This window comes from Pestalotiopsis fici (assembly GCF_000516985.1).
Source record: "Pestalotiopsis fici W106-1 unplaced genomic scaffold PFICI_Scf_6, whole genome shotgun sequence".
NCBI lineage: Eukaryota > Fungi > Ascomycota > Sordariomycetes > Amphisphaeriales > Sporocadaceae > Pestalotiopsis > Pestalotiopsis fici.
In genome coordinates this window covers 1,853,391-1,867,963 of record NW_006917096.1, presented here as the reverse complement: position 1 = coordinate 1,867,963, position 14,573 = coordinate 1,853,391, and the positions used below count along the sequence as shown (strand labels likewise).

The 14,573-nt window shown below is 52.0% G+C and overlaps 5 protein-coding genes across 5 annotated transcripts; 1 reads left to right on the top strand and 4 right to left on the bottom strand.

Moving 5' to 3' along the window:
• Positions 1–2,431: 2,431 nt before the first annotated feature.
• Positions 2,432–3,976, bottom strand: PFICI_09036 (uncharacterized protein; the record flags this gene model as incomplete). Its single annotated transcript, XM_007837617.1, has 1 exon — positions 2,432–3,976. The coding sequence occupies one exon, from the start codon at positions 3,974–3,976 to the stop codon at positions 2,432–2,434; it is 1,545 nt and encodes a 514-aa protein (XP_007835808.1).
• A 1,103-nt stretch (positions 3,977–5,079) lies between these two features.
• PFICI_09035 (uncharacterized protein) lies at positions 5,080–6,093 on the bottom strand (the record flags this gene model as incomplete). Its single annotated transcript, XM_007837616.1, has 1 exon — positions 5,080–6,093. The coding sequence occupies one exon, from the start codon at positions 6,091–6,093 to the stop codon at positions 5,080–5,082; it is 1,014 nt and encodes a 337-aa protein (XP_007835807.1).
• A 569-nt stretch (positions 6,094–6,662) lies between these two features.
• Positions 6,663–8,372, bottom strand: PFICI_09034 (uncharacterized protein; the record flags this gene model as incomplete). The annotated part of the gene is made up of 1 exon (XM_007837615.1): positions 6,663–8,372. The coding sequence occupies one exon, from the start codon at positions 8,370–8,372 to the stop codon at positions 6,663–6,665; it is 1,710 nt and encodes a 569-aa protein (XP_007835806.1).
• Positions 8,373–9,093: 721 nt separating this feature from the next.
• Positions 9,094–11,835, top strand: PFICI_09033 (uncharacterized protein; the record flags this gene model as incomplete). The annotated part of the gene is made up of 2 exons (XM_007837614.1): positions 9,094–9,107; positions 9,183–11,835. 2 exons carry the CDS (start codon positions 9,094–9,096, stop codon positions 11,833–11,835), a joined length of 2,667 nt encoding a protein of 888 aa, XP_007835805.1.
• A 541-nt stretch (positions 11,836–12,376) lies between these two features.
• On the bottom strand, positions 12,377–14,071 carry PFICI_09032 (uncharacterized protein; the record flags this gene model as incomplete). Its single annotated transcript, XM_007837613.1, has 1 exon — positions 12,377–14,071. One exon carries the CDS (start codon positions 14,069–14,071, stop codon positions 12,377–12,379), a length of 1,695 nt encoding a protein of 564 aa, XP_007835804.1.
• Between the last annotated feature and the right edge of the window lie 502 nt (positions 14,072–14,573).

Here is a 14,573-nt window from a genome sequence, read left to right as displayed (position 1 = left end):
ACAGAGCAGCTTCAATATTGGCAAGAAGGCCAAGTGAAGCGTGGGACGGAATGAGAATGCACAGAGAGCTTGGGTTGGCAGTATCAAGTCCTGACGCTCCAACTCCGCTGGCGAAATTCGACCAATGCAATAGTAAAGGTGAAAAGATGGATGACCTTCAATATTGGCAAGGCAGAGTGAAGGATGAGACGGAATGGGAGTGTGGAGAGACTCTCGTGAATAGTAGTAGGGGCTTGCTCTTAAACTTCACGAATGAGGTTCGCTCAATGTCATGCGGAAGGTGGGGAGATGGGTGACCTTGGCGAGGAGGCGGAGAGCGGAGTGAATGTGAGTAGGTATTTGCTCCAGAGCTTGACTGGCGAAAGTCGCTCAATGTCTTGGAGGAGGCCAAGAGATGGGCGACCTTTGCAACAACACGAAACTCGCTGTCAAAGCTTCGCAAGTGCAGACTGAATCGCTCTCAACCTGAGGGTGATAGTGAATCTCGTCTGATGTGCGGCAGAGAGGTATGGTGCTCAAGGCAGCAGATCGGACGAGTACAGGTATGAGGATGATGGTGAATATCGTCTGATGCGTGCCAGAGAGGTACGATGTTCAAGGCAGCAGATCGGACGAGTACAGGTATGAGGATGATGGTGAATCTCGTCTGATGTGTGGCATAGAGGTATGGTGTTTAAGCCAGCAGATCGGACGAGTACATGTAGCAGAGCTGACACAGTCTGGTGCGTGACAAGTGAATATGATCGATGAAGTGGGAGATGACACGGGCAGAGTAGGATTGTTGATCTCGTCCCATGTGTGAATGGTGAATATGGTGGCAAGGTTGGACCCCCTGGATGGTCAAGCCGAAGACAAGGGCGAAGATCAAGGGCGAAGTTCGCAAGACTTCTATGGATGAGTTGCAGATGGAAGGGAAGGGATGAGTGAATGTAGTGTGAAAGACTGGAGTTGAACGACTCGAGTCAAAGAGCGGGTTGAATCCGGTCCGGGTGAAGAAGAGGTAGGTCCGGAAGGAGGGTAGGTCCGGAAGGAGGGTAGGTCCGGAAGGAGGGTAGGTCCGGAAGGAGGGTAGGTCCGGAAGGAGGGCAGGTCCGGAAGAAGAGCGGGTCCGAGAAGAGGGCAGGTTCGGAAGGAGAGCGGGTCCGGAAGGAGAGCGGAGAGGAGAGCAGCCGCAACTGGAACCAGTTGTGACAAAAGGAACATGGCAGCTGTGACGACGACGATGGGACGAAATGACGGACTAAAAAGAAACACTTACACCGGGGCCGGCACCCATGGTGCTCAGGAGGGGGGGATCCGGAAACCCACCCGTGTTCCCATTCACCATGGTGCTCGGGAGGGGGGGTCTGTAGACCAACCCGTGTAAGGAGGAGGATGCAGTGCATCACACCCAAAAAGGCTTTTGTGCCCTTGTCGGCGAGTCGCGTGACGGCAAGTGGCATCAACAGACGTCTCGCGAGAAGGGACAATGACATGACGACAGCCGAAATGGTCGCCGAAGAATGATGCAAGTCCTGTTTTCGAATGGCGACGGTCATTGTTTGTCATGCAAGTAACAAATATTAACACCAAAACTTACATTATCATGTTCAAGTCTGTTGTCGGCGAACAAGACTTGGCCATGCTGGAAGAGGACGGGACTGAGACTTGGTAGGATGGATAATGTGAGTGTGATAATGATAATTATTAAGATAATGAGGATAATGAATGGTTAACAAGGATAATGAATGATAATGATGATGGAGAGAGAGGAAGAGGGAAAAAGAAAAGTCGGCGTCGCCTGCGAGATGGGGGAAGATTTATACTACTGTCCGGGCTGGCCACTGATTACAACAAACGGACAATCGCGGCCGGCGCGACAATCCAAGCCGGCAAATGGACCCACCCCAATGCGCCTGTGAGGGCGGTGAGAATTGAAAGACTCCCAATTCCCAGGCGGCGGCGGTCGCAGTTTGAGACTGGATGCCTTGCTGCCAGCCGCAGCGTCTGGCCGTTTGCAAACGGCCCAGCTCACGTGGTTTGGGTTGGCCACAAGTTGATAATCAAATAATACCTAGTGCTTAGCAAGACTACACAGTAGAGACTCCCAAACATGAGTGCTGCCTAGCTGGAATACTATTCTATTCATTGCTTGGTTTATTTCAGCCGGGTCAACTTAACATCTGGACTGCTCCGCCTGGCCTGGCTTCTCTTGTTTGAGCACTGCCAACTCTGGACTATTATCTGAACCATATCCATATTTCATTTTTCATCTACTCTATCAATTGGGTACCGGGCAACTTGAACATGTAGCATTTTAGCCATAGTGAGTAACAAGTAATGGAGTCTTCATTCATGTCAAATTAGTCTCATGATGGAGTATGCCTTGATCCTGGCGTCTATGATACATGATTGCTACTGTACAAGCTTACTATGCTGGAATTACTTTTCATCATTTCAGTCGATGCTTCAAGTCGATGCTCTCCTTGCCCATGTACGGCCAAAGGCACTCTGGCAACTTGACACTCATTTGTGACTCATCCCATCCATTCTCCAGAACTGCGGCAAGAACACGTGGTACAGCCAAGGCAGTACCGTTGACGGTCCAGGGAAAGATCACCTTTCCAGACGACTTGAATCTTGTGGCAAGTCTTCTCGTCTGGTAGTCGGTGCAGATACTGACACTGGTCACCTCACCCCATCCATCATCCTTTTGCCTTCTCGAGGGGAAGAAGGCCTCGATATCGCACTTTCGCGTGGCAGAGGCGCCGAGATCCGTAGACGGCATCTCGAGAATTCGGCAGTGTAGGCCCAGCATCTCCAGGATCTCGGTCTGTATGTCGAGCATCTCATCAAAGATTTCGGTCGTCGAGGACATGTTGGGTTCCGTCCAGGCAAACATCTCGACCTTGTTAAACTCGTGTACTCGGTACAAACCCTTTGTGTCCACGCCGCGCGCACCTGCCTCGGCTCGGTAGCATCTCGAGACGCCAATGCGCTTCATGGGCAAGTCACTCTCATCAATGATGGTGTTTGCCTTCATGCCCGCCAGCGGAATCTCTGCCGTACCAGCGAGCACGAGCTCGGGCTTGCCACGCTCCCGGTCAGCTTGAGACTGGGCAAGAGCGTAAATCTGTGTCTCGCCATGTTGATCCCTGGGCTGGAAACCGCAAGCTGCGGCAATGTGCCCGTACACGATACTGGGTGGCGTAACCTGCCTCCAGCCGTGCTTGGTGGCTACTGCAAGGGCAAAGTTGATGAGGGCCTGCTCCAACTGCGCACCCTCGTCGAGCAGATAGTACCATCCCCATCCGGAAGTTGTCGCGGCGCCGGCAAAGTCGAGCAGTCCCAGCTCCGAGCCAATGTGCACATGAGACCGCCATACCCTGTCCGACTCTGCAGGCCGTGGCTCGGGGTGGTCGTTGATGTAGGACAGCACAAGAGCCTCGTCGCCTCGTGGTGTCTGCTCGCTTGTCAAGTTGGGGATTTGCAGGGCAAGGTCCTCAATCTCGGCCGTGAGTTTGCTCTCGTTGCGCTCAATGACCGAGAGCTTCTCCTTCAGTTGCTTTGCCTCCTCGAGGAGTTGTTCCTTGCTCATATCCTTGAGCTGGAGCGTTTCTGGGTTCTCCTCGCCTTGTATCGTGGCCGGGTTTGCAATCTGCCTCCGGAGCAAATTGCTTCGCTCGCGAAGGTGGCGCCCTTCCCTCTGATGCTCCTGCCATTGCTGGTGTAGGTTGTTGATGCGGTCCGGATAGGTACTCTGTGCCTTATAATTCCTCTCTAAGCAATTCTGTTCGTGTAGTGTCGCATTCTGTCGTATGTGCTTGATGTCAATGTTTGGCCTCGGGGCCGTCGTTGGCCGTATCGGGGCAGGTTCTGCAGGACTTGGGGTTGAACTGGAGCTCGAGAGCCACGACGACGCGTGGAAGAAGCGCGGCTTCGGAGCTTGCAGGCGGCATTGGCGGCAGACAAATGGTCTGGCGGAAAGCCGCAACATGTTGATACACAGCCCAGGACTTCAAAAATGGTCCTGCTCAACTGTATGACCGCTGTACGTCTCTCTTTGTGACTTTGTTCAATATGATCCGATGTCTTGCGATCCGCGACTGCCCAATTTTAAGTGGGTCTGAGAGCTGCCCCGCAAGCTTGCAGGGGTAGCTCAGGTAGTACATATTGACCACTACGCAGTGTATAATTATTACTATACTCTGGCGAAAGCAGCCCGGGTATTAGACTTGGGAATGCTAGTACTATTATTATGTATGCATAAATACGTCTTTTCTTTGAACCAAACAATGGTACAGAACATAAAAACAATAACTGAATTATCTCATCCATGTGCGATCACATGTATTGGGCTGAAACTGTAGTCACATAGAGTGCACACCCAAAGTTCCAACGTCAGCACGGGATCAAGCGACTTGGTGGGCGAGATGTTGCCAGTTTCGCTAGGTTAAGGTTGAATCCGAAATCAGCCTTTTTCTCTTGCAGCTCTTAGTAACCTGAAAATCGTCGATGGCCCATGGAGGAATTGAACACGTAAATATGTACATGCCAATGCAACGCCACTCAGATGTACTGTGACCTCAATTCACCAGTCCCTGGTTTAGCTTTCACTTGGTTGACTCCCTGGTCTGCAACTCACTTGCTCTATCATTTCGAATTGCATCTTCCTATCATACTTGCCTTCTCAAGATGGTCAAAATCATACGTGATATGTTGGCGAATCATGTTGACAGCACATCATGAAAACAGCACTATATGAATATGCGTTTAATCCGCAAGACTTGGCTGATGTATCGAACGACGGGATTATTGAACATTACCTCAACTCAGTTGCCATTGACACGAATAGAACTCAAGCTAGGTTTCCTCCATATTGGAGAAAATCATGAGCAAGTCTTCACCTTTTCAGAATAAGACCACCATGAGAAGAAGGCCATTTTGCTTATACCAAAGCATTTACCGGATTACACCCGACGCCGAAAACCAAAATCTCACACACAAAGGTGAACACCATTATCCAAGAGTGTCAGAGAGTGACCACTTCACCCGCCGCAACAGAGAAATTAGAGCGCCATCCAGACAACGCCACATTTTTCAGCCGTCTCTCCACGATCCACGAAACTTATGCCTTAGATTCGCAGCAGCCGGGATCGACCCATCGTTGGTGCTATGCGAATGCGGCTGTCCCATGCCAAATCCATCAATGGGCAAGACCAAAATATCGCCATAGAGCCGGGGCGCCGTCATGCCCGAGAGGTCCTTGAGCTCTGTCAGGTTCTGCGGGTCCGCGAGCTGCAGCTGCTCCCACACGACGTCGGTCCAGGCCGCGGGCCCCGTCGAGTTCATGACCTCGAGGCTGGTGGGCGCAAGTGCCGATAACGTGGTATTGTAGGCCCTCGACAGGCCGTCTAGAGAGTCAATGGCCCGCCGGATCATGCTCGTGAACACGGCGTGTCCCGGCGCCGCCGCAATGGTCCACTGGCAGAACTGTAACTCGTGCGGTATGTCGGCCCAGCTCGACCCCCCGAGCTGGTCAAACTCGATACCAACGACCAGCCGCACGCGGTCCCGCATGCACTCGGGCACCCACTCGTCAATGGGCTTGAGGGCCAGCGTGTCCGTGTCGCAGTAGACGCCGCCCTGGACGGACAGGATGAGGTAGCGTAAAAGGTCTGATTTCAACCCGGGGTTTCTGAGCCCGTGGTACATGCGCAAGACTTCGGAATCGTGGGCAAAATGCTCGTCCACGAAGCGGTCGGCGCTCTTTAAACCAACCAGGCGGTATTCGTAATCGGGATTCATGGCGATCCACGACCGCGTGTCACTGAGCTGCTCGGGGTCGATGGCGAGGTCCTTTGGCGACTGTGAACGGGGCAGTGATATTTGCCATATCTTGGACGAAATACGTTCATGTTCCGACGAATCGAGAAGCAACTTGTGCCTCTGTTGCCAATAGAAATGATTCACAAGTATCAACAAAAACACCGATCCGAGAATATTAATGTATCTTCTGCGCTTTCGGCTCGAGTATGATGGTTGATGGAGTGGGACTTCCATAGCTTTGAGCCGCGAATACCTTCTTGAAGACCAAATGTGGTTCTCGAGCATGGCAAAGTATCGAGACGACTATGAGCCCAAGGCCATATACTAAAACTGCCATTAGGGGTAGGGACAAAGTAGCAATTCTGGGAAACAAATTCAGGGGAATAGAAAGAAAAGACGAGAAAGGGACAGTCTAGAACCATAAATATTGAGACAATCACATTAAAACTGAGGATTCCTGAGCCATCCCTTCGTTTTGAACATGATCTGTATATCCTCCATGTCAGCTGGGAAATGATGTCTTGGTGTCGTGACTAGAAGTCGGCGCTTGTCTCAGGCCACGTTGACTGCCTCCTTATTGGAATGCTGGTAGATTGGCACAACTCTTTACCAAAGGACACTTCAGCATTAGCAATTTTTTGCACGAGCTGGATCAAATGCAGAAATTTGTATCACCGAAAAGCGATCTGAGTTGGTCAGCAATGAGAATGAAAAAAGCTGACAGAGATAAATTGATGGGATTTTCTAGAGCTGATGATGGGCTTCAAATGCTGCAGAACCGGGCACTTTGTGCAATGCAAGGATTACATATGATTCTATTCATCGTCATCATCTATTGGAAGAATGTTGTGGTATCATACGGCACCCCATACCCCCAGAGTCCAATTGCCTTGGCTCTTTGCCAGGCCTCCAGGGCCCATGCTTTGCCTCGACATGCGTGTTTGCTGTGCCTGGGCATCGATCTCGTTGGGTTTACTGGCGCCATTCAGGCCTTGTTGCATCCAAAGATCGCGTTCCACTGCTGCAAGGGCGGAGATCTTGAGCTGTGTCGCCAGGCTCGCGCCAATCCAGGGTCCCATGGAATCAATGACACGTAGTGTGCCTTGTACTGGAGGCTTGTAGCCCTTTTCCTTCAAGATTGCAGAATTGACAGGATCTTCTTCTGCAGGTGCCAGGGATGGATCCCCTAGTGTTGGTGTCTCATCTTTGTCCTCGGAACCTTCTGGCGTCTGGATGGAAGGGATGGGGGTCTCTCGAATCTTGGTGCCACCGTTGCGTTTTAGCTTGGGATTGTTTCTATATGCCTGAACACCGCGGCCCTGCACCGGATCCCAGCCGCGCTCCTCCACTAGGAGACGTAGTTCATCAAAGACACGGCGGCGTAACCCAAGAACTTTTGAGCAGCCCCCTGTGAAAATGATGCGAGACATACAGATAGCACGAACGTCCATCGGCAGCTTGAGCAGGACCAAGTAAACAAGCAAATGTATAGGTAGCTCCTCGTCGTCAAATGTGGCCGTAGCATATGGTGTCTGGAAAAAGGTTGCCTCGCATGGCTCTGCGAGTTTGGAAAAGGGTATCTGAAGAGTTTTGGGTGGGCTGCAAGATGAGAGGTATATGGGAGTTGGTGTGGTGTCCTCTGTGGGATCTACACCCTCATTCTCATCCTGTTCGTGTAGCGTGTGCAATCCCAATGGTGTATCTTGGATTGGTGTTCTATGGGCCTTTTTGCACCATAGCATTCTCGTTGCGACCTCCTCGCAGTCTTCAAAATCCACAACGTCGTTGGTGGTTGGTATGCTGCCTTGTGTGGCCTCTGTTCGTGGTTGTATGGCGTCGACCAAGAAATTCCGCGTCTCCTCCAGGAGCATCTTTCCTGCTCTTGTCGATCGCATGGTGTTGACCTCGCGATACTCGTAAATCCCCGTGACTGTCGTTTCGTGCCAGCCGATGTCTACCACAAGTGCTGACCGTATGCCAGCTGCAAACGTTGTCGCAACTGGTGACGACAGGAGGGATATCGAAGGCGCTTGAAAGTGAATGAAGATTGTATCGATCACAGATGATATGATTGGCAGTGGCAGGGCCGGCGTGAGGACGAGAGATATCTTCTTTGGCTTGGTCGAGTCGAGCAACAGGTGTGTCGCAAAGGCATCACGGAGGCCGCGTTCGAGCTTGTCTCCGACAAGGGCCATGTCTTGCCCACGGCAATCGAGCTGGAACAGCTCATGTTGAAACCCCCAAGGCCGGCCTGCTAATCTTTCTCGCCATTTCTCGGCATATCCAGCTTCCCAAGCTCTTAAATCGCCAACTCGTTTGTCCGAATCTGCGTCGAAGGTAATGATTCGTTTGGGTTCGTAGTCTCCAGCGAAGCCAACCCTTACATTTCGACAACCCAGCTCGATTACAATTACGTCCTCCTCTACTCGTCCTCCCGAAGGTGATCCTATGATCGAGCTAGAATGTGGTCGTGCTGGTGTATGCGGCACGCCCTCCTTGGATGAGCCAGCGCCGCCCCGGATGCTCGAAATAGTGCGATGGGGTATGTTCGCGCTGGAAGACATGTTGCTGGACTTGTTGCTGTAGGGGTATCAGGCGGGGATGCAGATCTGCATTGTCGTCAAATCATGGCAGAAAACATTGAAAAAATCCCGTGTTGCTTCAAGGTCGCTGGTCGGCAAGTACAGTATTCCCAAGAGAATGATGTCGCCAATTCCTAGAGGTCGCGTCTGGAGCTCCTTTGCACCCCTGGTCGTCTTGGACTGGGAGACATTTGCTACATGTCTCTTGGCCACAAACATCATGGCTCGACACAACAATTTCTGGAATTTGACACTAGTATTACTACTTTATAGCATTTTCTGTTCAATTCTAGATACTAAGAGATGGTTGAATCAGTCCCAAGCACCGAGACCGAATAGTACAACCAACATCTGCACATGCAGAGAACTTGATGTGCAGGTATTCCAATTAAAGTCTGCCCCGCGATCCCTGGGGAAACCAAAGTCAACAAGCCGCCCGGCACTAAATTGACAATCGTTAGTGTCAAACTCGGCGGCAAGTTACTGACTCTGTACGTACCTGCCTACCTCCTACTTGCCGTCGTCACCTTAATCATGACCTCAGTTTTCATGTGGTGGCATTTGTGAAGATTTGCACACCATCACGAGTGGCTTATAAAACAATCAACGACTGGCTAATTTGCATTTATTTTTTTTCTTTCAGCACTTGCTACGCCCATGAATAGCACATAGTATTGGCTTTTGGCCTTGCAAGAGGCTCAAAATGGGTATCAAAGGGTATGTGAACATAATCACTCGTCTCGGGGTGACAGCGTCGCCACTTCTACAGACTCTGACCTAGGTTTTTTCAAGGATTTACAAAGAGATCGGCCCCGGCCAGCGCATATCACTCACCAAGCTGGCTATCGATCACCTGGAACAGACAGGCCGCCCTCTGAAAGTGGCCATTGATATTTCCATATGGCAGTTTCAAGTTCAAGCAGCAAAAGGTGGCTCAAATCCAGCAATCAGGACGCTCTTCTATCGCCTACTTCGCCTGCTGAGTCTTCACATCCACCCCATCTTTGTTTTTGACGGTCCAAACAAGCCCGTCTTCAAGCGCAACAAGCGATCCGGTCGTGGCAATGGCGTGGCTGCCTCCATGGCCAAGCGAATGATCCGGCTGTTTGGGTTCCAATCACACGATGCGCCTGGCGAGGCTGAGGCAGAGTGTGCATTTTTACAACAGAACGGAATTGTCGACGCTGTCCTCTCTGAAGATGTGGATACCATCATGTTTGGTTGCACCAAGACCATGAGAAATTGGTCGGCCGAGGGCAAAGGGAAAACACCAACACACATATCAATGTACGACACTGCTCAGCTGAAGCAGGGCGGATCTGGTCTCGACAGGGAGGGCATGGTCTTGGTCGCTCTTATGAGTGGTGGCGACTATTTGCCCGAGGGCATACCGGGTGCCGGAGTTAAGCTGGCTTGCGAAGCCGCGCGGGCCGGTTTTGGCAAATCTCTCTGCCGTTTGAAGCGATCTGATATCCATGGTCTCAGGGAATGGAAGGACAAACTGAAGCACGAATTGGTCACCAACGAGAGCCGCCTTTTCCGCACAAAGCACAAAGCTTTGTCTGTTCCCGATGACTTTCCAAACCTCGAAGTTTTGGGTTACTATACGCACCCAGTAGTTTCTCCCCTATCACACATCGAGAGATTTCGGAACAAATCGTGGGACAATCCATTGGACATTGTGGGCTTACGAGAGTTTGTCCGCGAGACCTTTGATTGGGAGTACCAGGGCGGCGCCATCAAGTTTATCCGCGTGTTGGCACCCTGTCTATTGGTCAAGAAGATGATGCAGCTTCATGCTGATCGCGAAGGCCGGAATTGCGAAGTGGAGGATTTGCAGAGAGAAGAGAGTCGACTCGCCCGTGCTATTACAAATCGACGAGAACACATCAGCACAGACGCAACTCCCGAGCTCCGAGTATCCTTTACGCCCACGGAGATAGTTGGATACAGTTTTGAGGAAGAGCCAGAAGAAGAGATTGCTTTTGGCAGGGATGGTATTGCCCTCAACAGCGACGATGAATTTGATGGCCTTGGAGACGAAGACGGTTCAGCTGCCAAAGTTGGGCCAAAGAAACCTTTCAATCCCACTGAGCCAGATTTATCCTGGATACCCGAGACAATAGTCAAGATTGGTCTGCCACTCATGGTAGAAGACTGGGAAGAGTCCCAACGAGTAAAGGCTGCGAAGAAGACCAAGACAAAGGTATCAAAAACAAGAGCAACGGTCAAGCTCGGGGGGATGCAGGCAGGGGCCTTGGACAAATTTGTCAAGGTTAGCAAAGACATCCCGGCAACTATGAAGGGGCTCGAGACTTTAGACAACAGTTCACTTGCATGCAGCACAAGAGCCCGCAATCCTCTTGGATCATTCCCAGCTACTTCACAAAAACAGCCGGTGTCAACTCAGAGCGAATTGGCTTGCAAATCAACAAGGCCGTCCACAACACATAGTAAGCAGTCCACCAGATCCGCAAAGAGTCCCAAGGGAAAAGGAGCCAAAGCCGCACCACCGGATCCAACGGTAAACCCGTGGTCGATAGCAAGCTCACGATTGCCTAGCAAATGCAACTCGCAGCCTGCTGCTAATACCATCACGACATCTACCGAGGCCATACTTATTGCATCAAGCCCCCTTACATCGCCTGTTAAGCATGCTCGCCCGCGTCTGAGCCGAGAGGGTTCCTCAGCGTCGGACAGACAGAGCTCTCCCAGGTCTTCGCCAAGTCCGCATAAACGCAGATCTGGCACTCCTGTGGACGGGACTCTGGATGGAGGTGTATTCAACCATGAATCCAGACCTTCCAGTCCTGTTGCCCGACAAGGTGTTGTCGCATCCCGTCGAAAGCTGGCTAGGACTGAATCCATGCCTGCCGATTCCCCCAGAGGAACCAAAAATCATGATGTCTTTGCATCCCAACGGGCGCCTCTTTCTAGAGCTAGCACCATATCTGTAGAGCCACATCTCGGGGGGTTTGATGGCTCGGACGACGACAACGACGACGACGATTTTGGCCTCCCTCCTCTGAGTTCCTTTGCGGGCCGTATCCCAAAGGCACCATCTTTGCCTGCTTCACCACGGCCATCCTTTACCATGCCTGCAGATGCGATGGAATCCATTACGGTAGACAGCTCGCCTGTCCTATCGCACAAAACGCGAACTTCTCTCGGGCCTAAACCACCCGCCACCTCTACTGTCCCTCTGACCAAGTCCAAGCAGAAGACAGCAGCCACAACGACAAAAGCAAGCAAGAAACAAGGCAAGCTCGATAACACGTTTGGTTTGCGCACGACCAAGGTATACGCACCGCGCAAGAGCATGCCCGGGTTCTTTAGCGAGATGGAGATTGTGGTGGATGAAACGGACGGAAAAGAGCCGGCTCGAGGCAATAGCCGTCGATGGCGACAGAGCGATATAAGCTTTGTGGATTTGACTGATGACTAACGACTGTAACGAGGATCCATGGCGTTTGGTGGAGTTGTCGAATTGATACTATATAACACAAGTGACCTCTTTGAGATATCAAGAGGGGAGGGAGGCTGCTGGACAAGCATGTAGTTGACGCACAGTACTGATGATGACTGCGCTCAAATGAGAGTCACCTACCATGGTAGTGGAACTCAAGAAATGCATAGTGAGCAATAATTATTTTGAATTGCAGTACATAAAATCTCACAGACCAAGCACCATAAATTATGCAATGTTCTTTCCTCTAATCGATGTGTCTTTATGACGGGGGTATGTGGGTATCCTGCAGTAAATACAAACTCGACCTGTCCCTATAAAACAGGCCTTTCGATGTAAAGAAGACAACTCAATAATGACAATCATTCCCCAATCCTTTCATATATCGTTCACTCGTTATAAATAGTCGCTTCTTCGTCCGATCCTTTCTGTCTTGTTTTCTCCATCACCATGGCCCTGAAAGCAACGTCGGCTTGCTAATGTCATGAGTCGGGACAAGGGCACCTGGGCTCCTGGATACCTAATCCTCGACAGCCCAAGGCAGGTCCCTTTCGACAACTCGGACACATGTGAGGTACGCGACAGGGCTGGAAGTGGTCCCGTCTTTGCCGGGGTTGCTCAGCTCTAGCTCGAGACCGGTGCCCATGAGCGGACGCACCAGCTCTCTGGCGGCTGTCTTCATCTCGTCGACCCGTTTTTCGAAGCGTCTCAAATTGTCGCGACTGTACAGTTCCGGCGTGAGTTTCAAGAAGCGTTTGCATTCTTCGTGGGTTAGGTACACTGAGGGTGATTGTGACCCAAGTAGCCGGTAGGTTCGGCCTACTGTCGCTAGACTCGGAAGCGTTGGAGCAGCAGGCGGTGGGCGATTGGCAGAAGAAGACCCTCCTCTGCGATCGGTTGGAGGCGGAGGCGGCGGAGCAGGAGACGTGTTTTCGGCAAGCCATTGTCTAAAGAAGGACACGGCGAGCCAATCGAGGTACGAGGACCCCGGCGTCACCCTTTCGCCGCGAGAGTTCGTAAGGTTGAGCCTGAACAGACGACCCTCGATCCGCGATATTGTTTCCTCCAGCTCGTCCACCTTGTCTTCAATAATGTCGAGGACGATTTCGGGCAACGCATTCCTGATGCTCCGTTCTCCTCCTGGCCACTGGCCCACGACATGGATGAGTGCCTCTTGGAAGATGACTTTCGACCTAGCCAGGAAGCCCAGCTTCAAGTATGATACAGGGTATTTTGCGATTTGCTTCCACAGACGTGACTGAAACTGCAGAAGGTGGTGATCAACTCGTGGTCCGCACACAGCCAAAGCATCGTATTGATCCGCCAACGTGAGCAGCGATTTGCACTGCACATATGCATCCGCTATGTTGATTCCGTCGAGTACAGGCGGGTAATTGTAAAAGATGCGAAAAAGGTTGTCGTAATCTCGTAAAAGGTCGGCGTCGGCCTGGGATATCGGCGGGCCATCTTCGGGCTGTGGGTGGTTTGGGGTATGATGATGACCACCAGCAAGTGATAAATTCGCGACGGATCGGAAGAAGGACGACGTCGTGTGGGGAGCCGAATGAGAGGGCTTGTGCCGAACGGAGGAAGTGTTTGCACCCGTGCCGCCTCCGAATATCGATCCCGTAGGTGCCGCTGTATTCGTTGTACTCGTTAGAGTACCGCCGCCGCCGCTACGGCTGCTGTCGGCCTCTTTCTGCACCAGCATCGGTAAATCGTCCCCTCCCGCTCCCGAGTCCAGCTCATATCTCCACCGTTTACGTGGGCCTGGCGATCCTGCGCCGGGCCGTGTCGTCAGCTCATTCCCACTCTCGGTCGAATTTCTGCTGCCCATGCTCACGCCGCTATCTTCCCCGATCCTCGCCAGATCCCTGCTAGGCGGTTCCGGGAGCGCGGGCAGAACAGTCGCCTTGGACCATTGCTGGCTGGTCGACGCCTCGAAGAAGCCGGAACATCGTGTCAGGGTGTGTCGGTGCAGCAGGTAGCGATTCTCCCTGCCGCCGGCGTTTATGACGATCTCGACATCGCCAGAGGCGCTAAACCACGGGAACTCGTTCTGGGGGATATAGGACGTCCCGCCGGCATGGGAGCGGTTGTATCTCTTGCTGCGCGACGAGACGTGGGGCCGAGAGGAAGATCGCGTGCCGACTACGGACTGGGCTCCACGGAGGGCGAGGGACTGCGATGCGTCGGGTTCACGTTGCGACACCATGAAGACTGCTGCTATTGCCGCTGGGCCGCTAAGCCGCTGCTGCGATTCAGGTGAGACCTTGATTCCTATACAGTTTCGAAGAAGCTTTGTGACTCGCAGCCACCCTGAGACATAGGAAGGTTTTCCCCTAGGCCTTGTCCGAGCGGGCTCTCAGTAGCCGGCCGTTGATGATAGTGGGTGCTGATGAGGGGCAGAGGTTGTGGCTGAAGCTCATGGCACAAAGGAGCACTGGAAGCAATCGTGACTCTTCAATAGTCCTAATTCCTGCTCGTCGTTCTTTTTCTTTTGTTTTTGGCGTATTGTTGTTGACTTGAAAAGCTTTGAAACCGAGTCGTCTGCAGAGTAAATACCGCTATGTTTCCAACAAGCCGGTTGTTGCCGTGATTTCCCAAAATTCGAGAGCTCGCAAATGGCGGCGGTCAGGTCGATTAATTGACTTTCCTGAGGCGGTGCCCAGCTATTTCGCCACACAAAGGGAGGTTGGTTGGAGACTTGCCAGGGT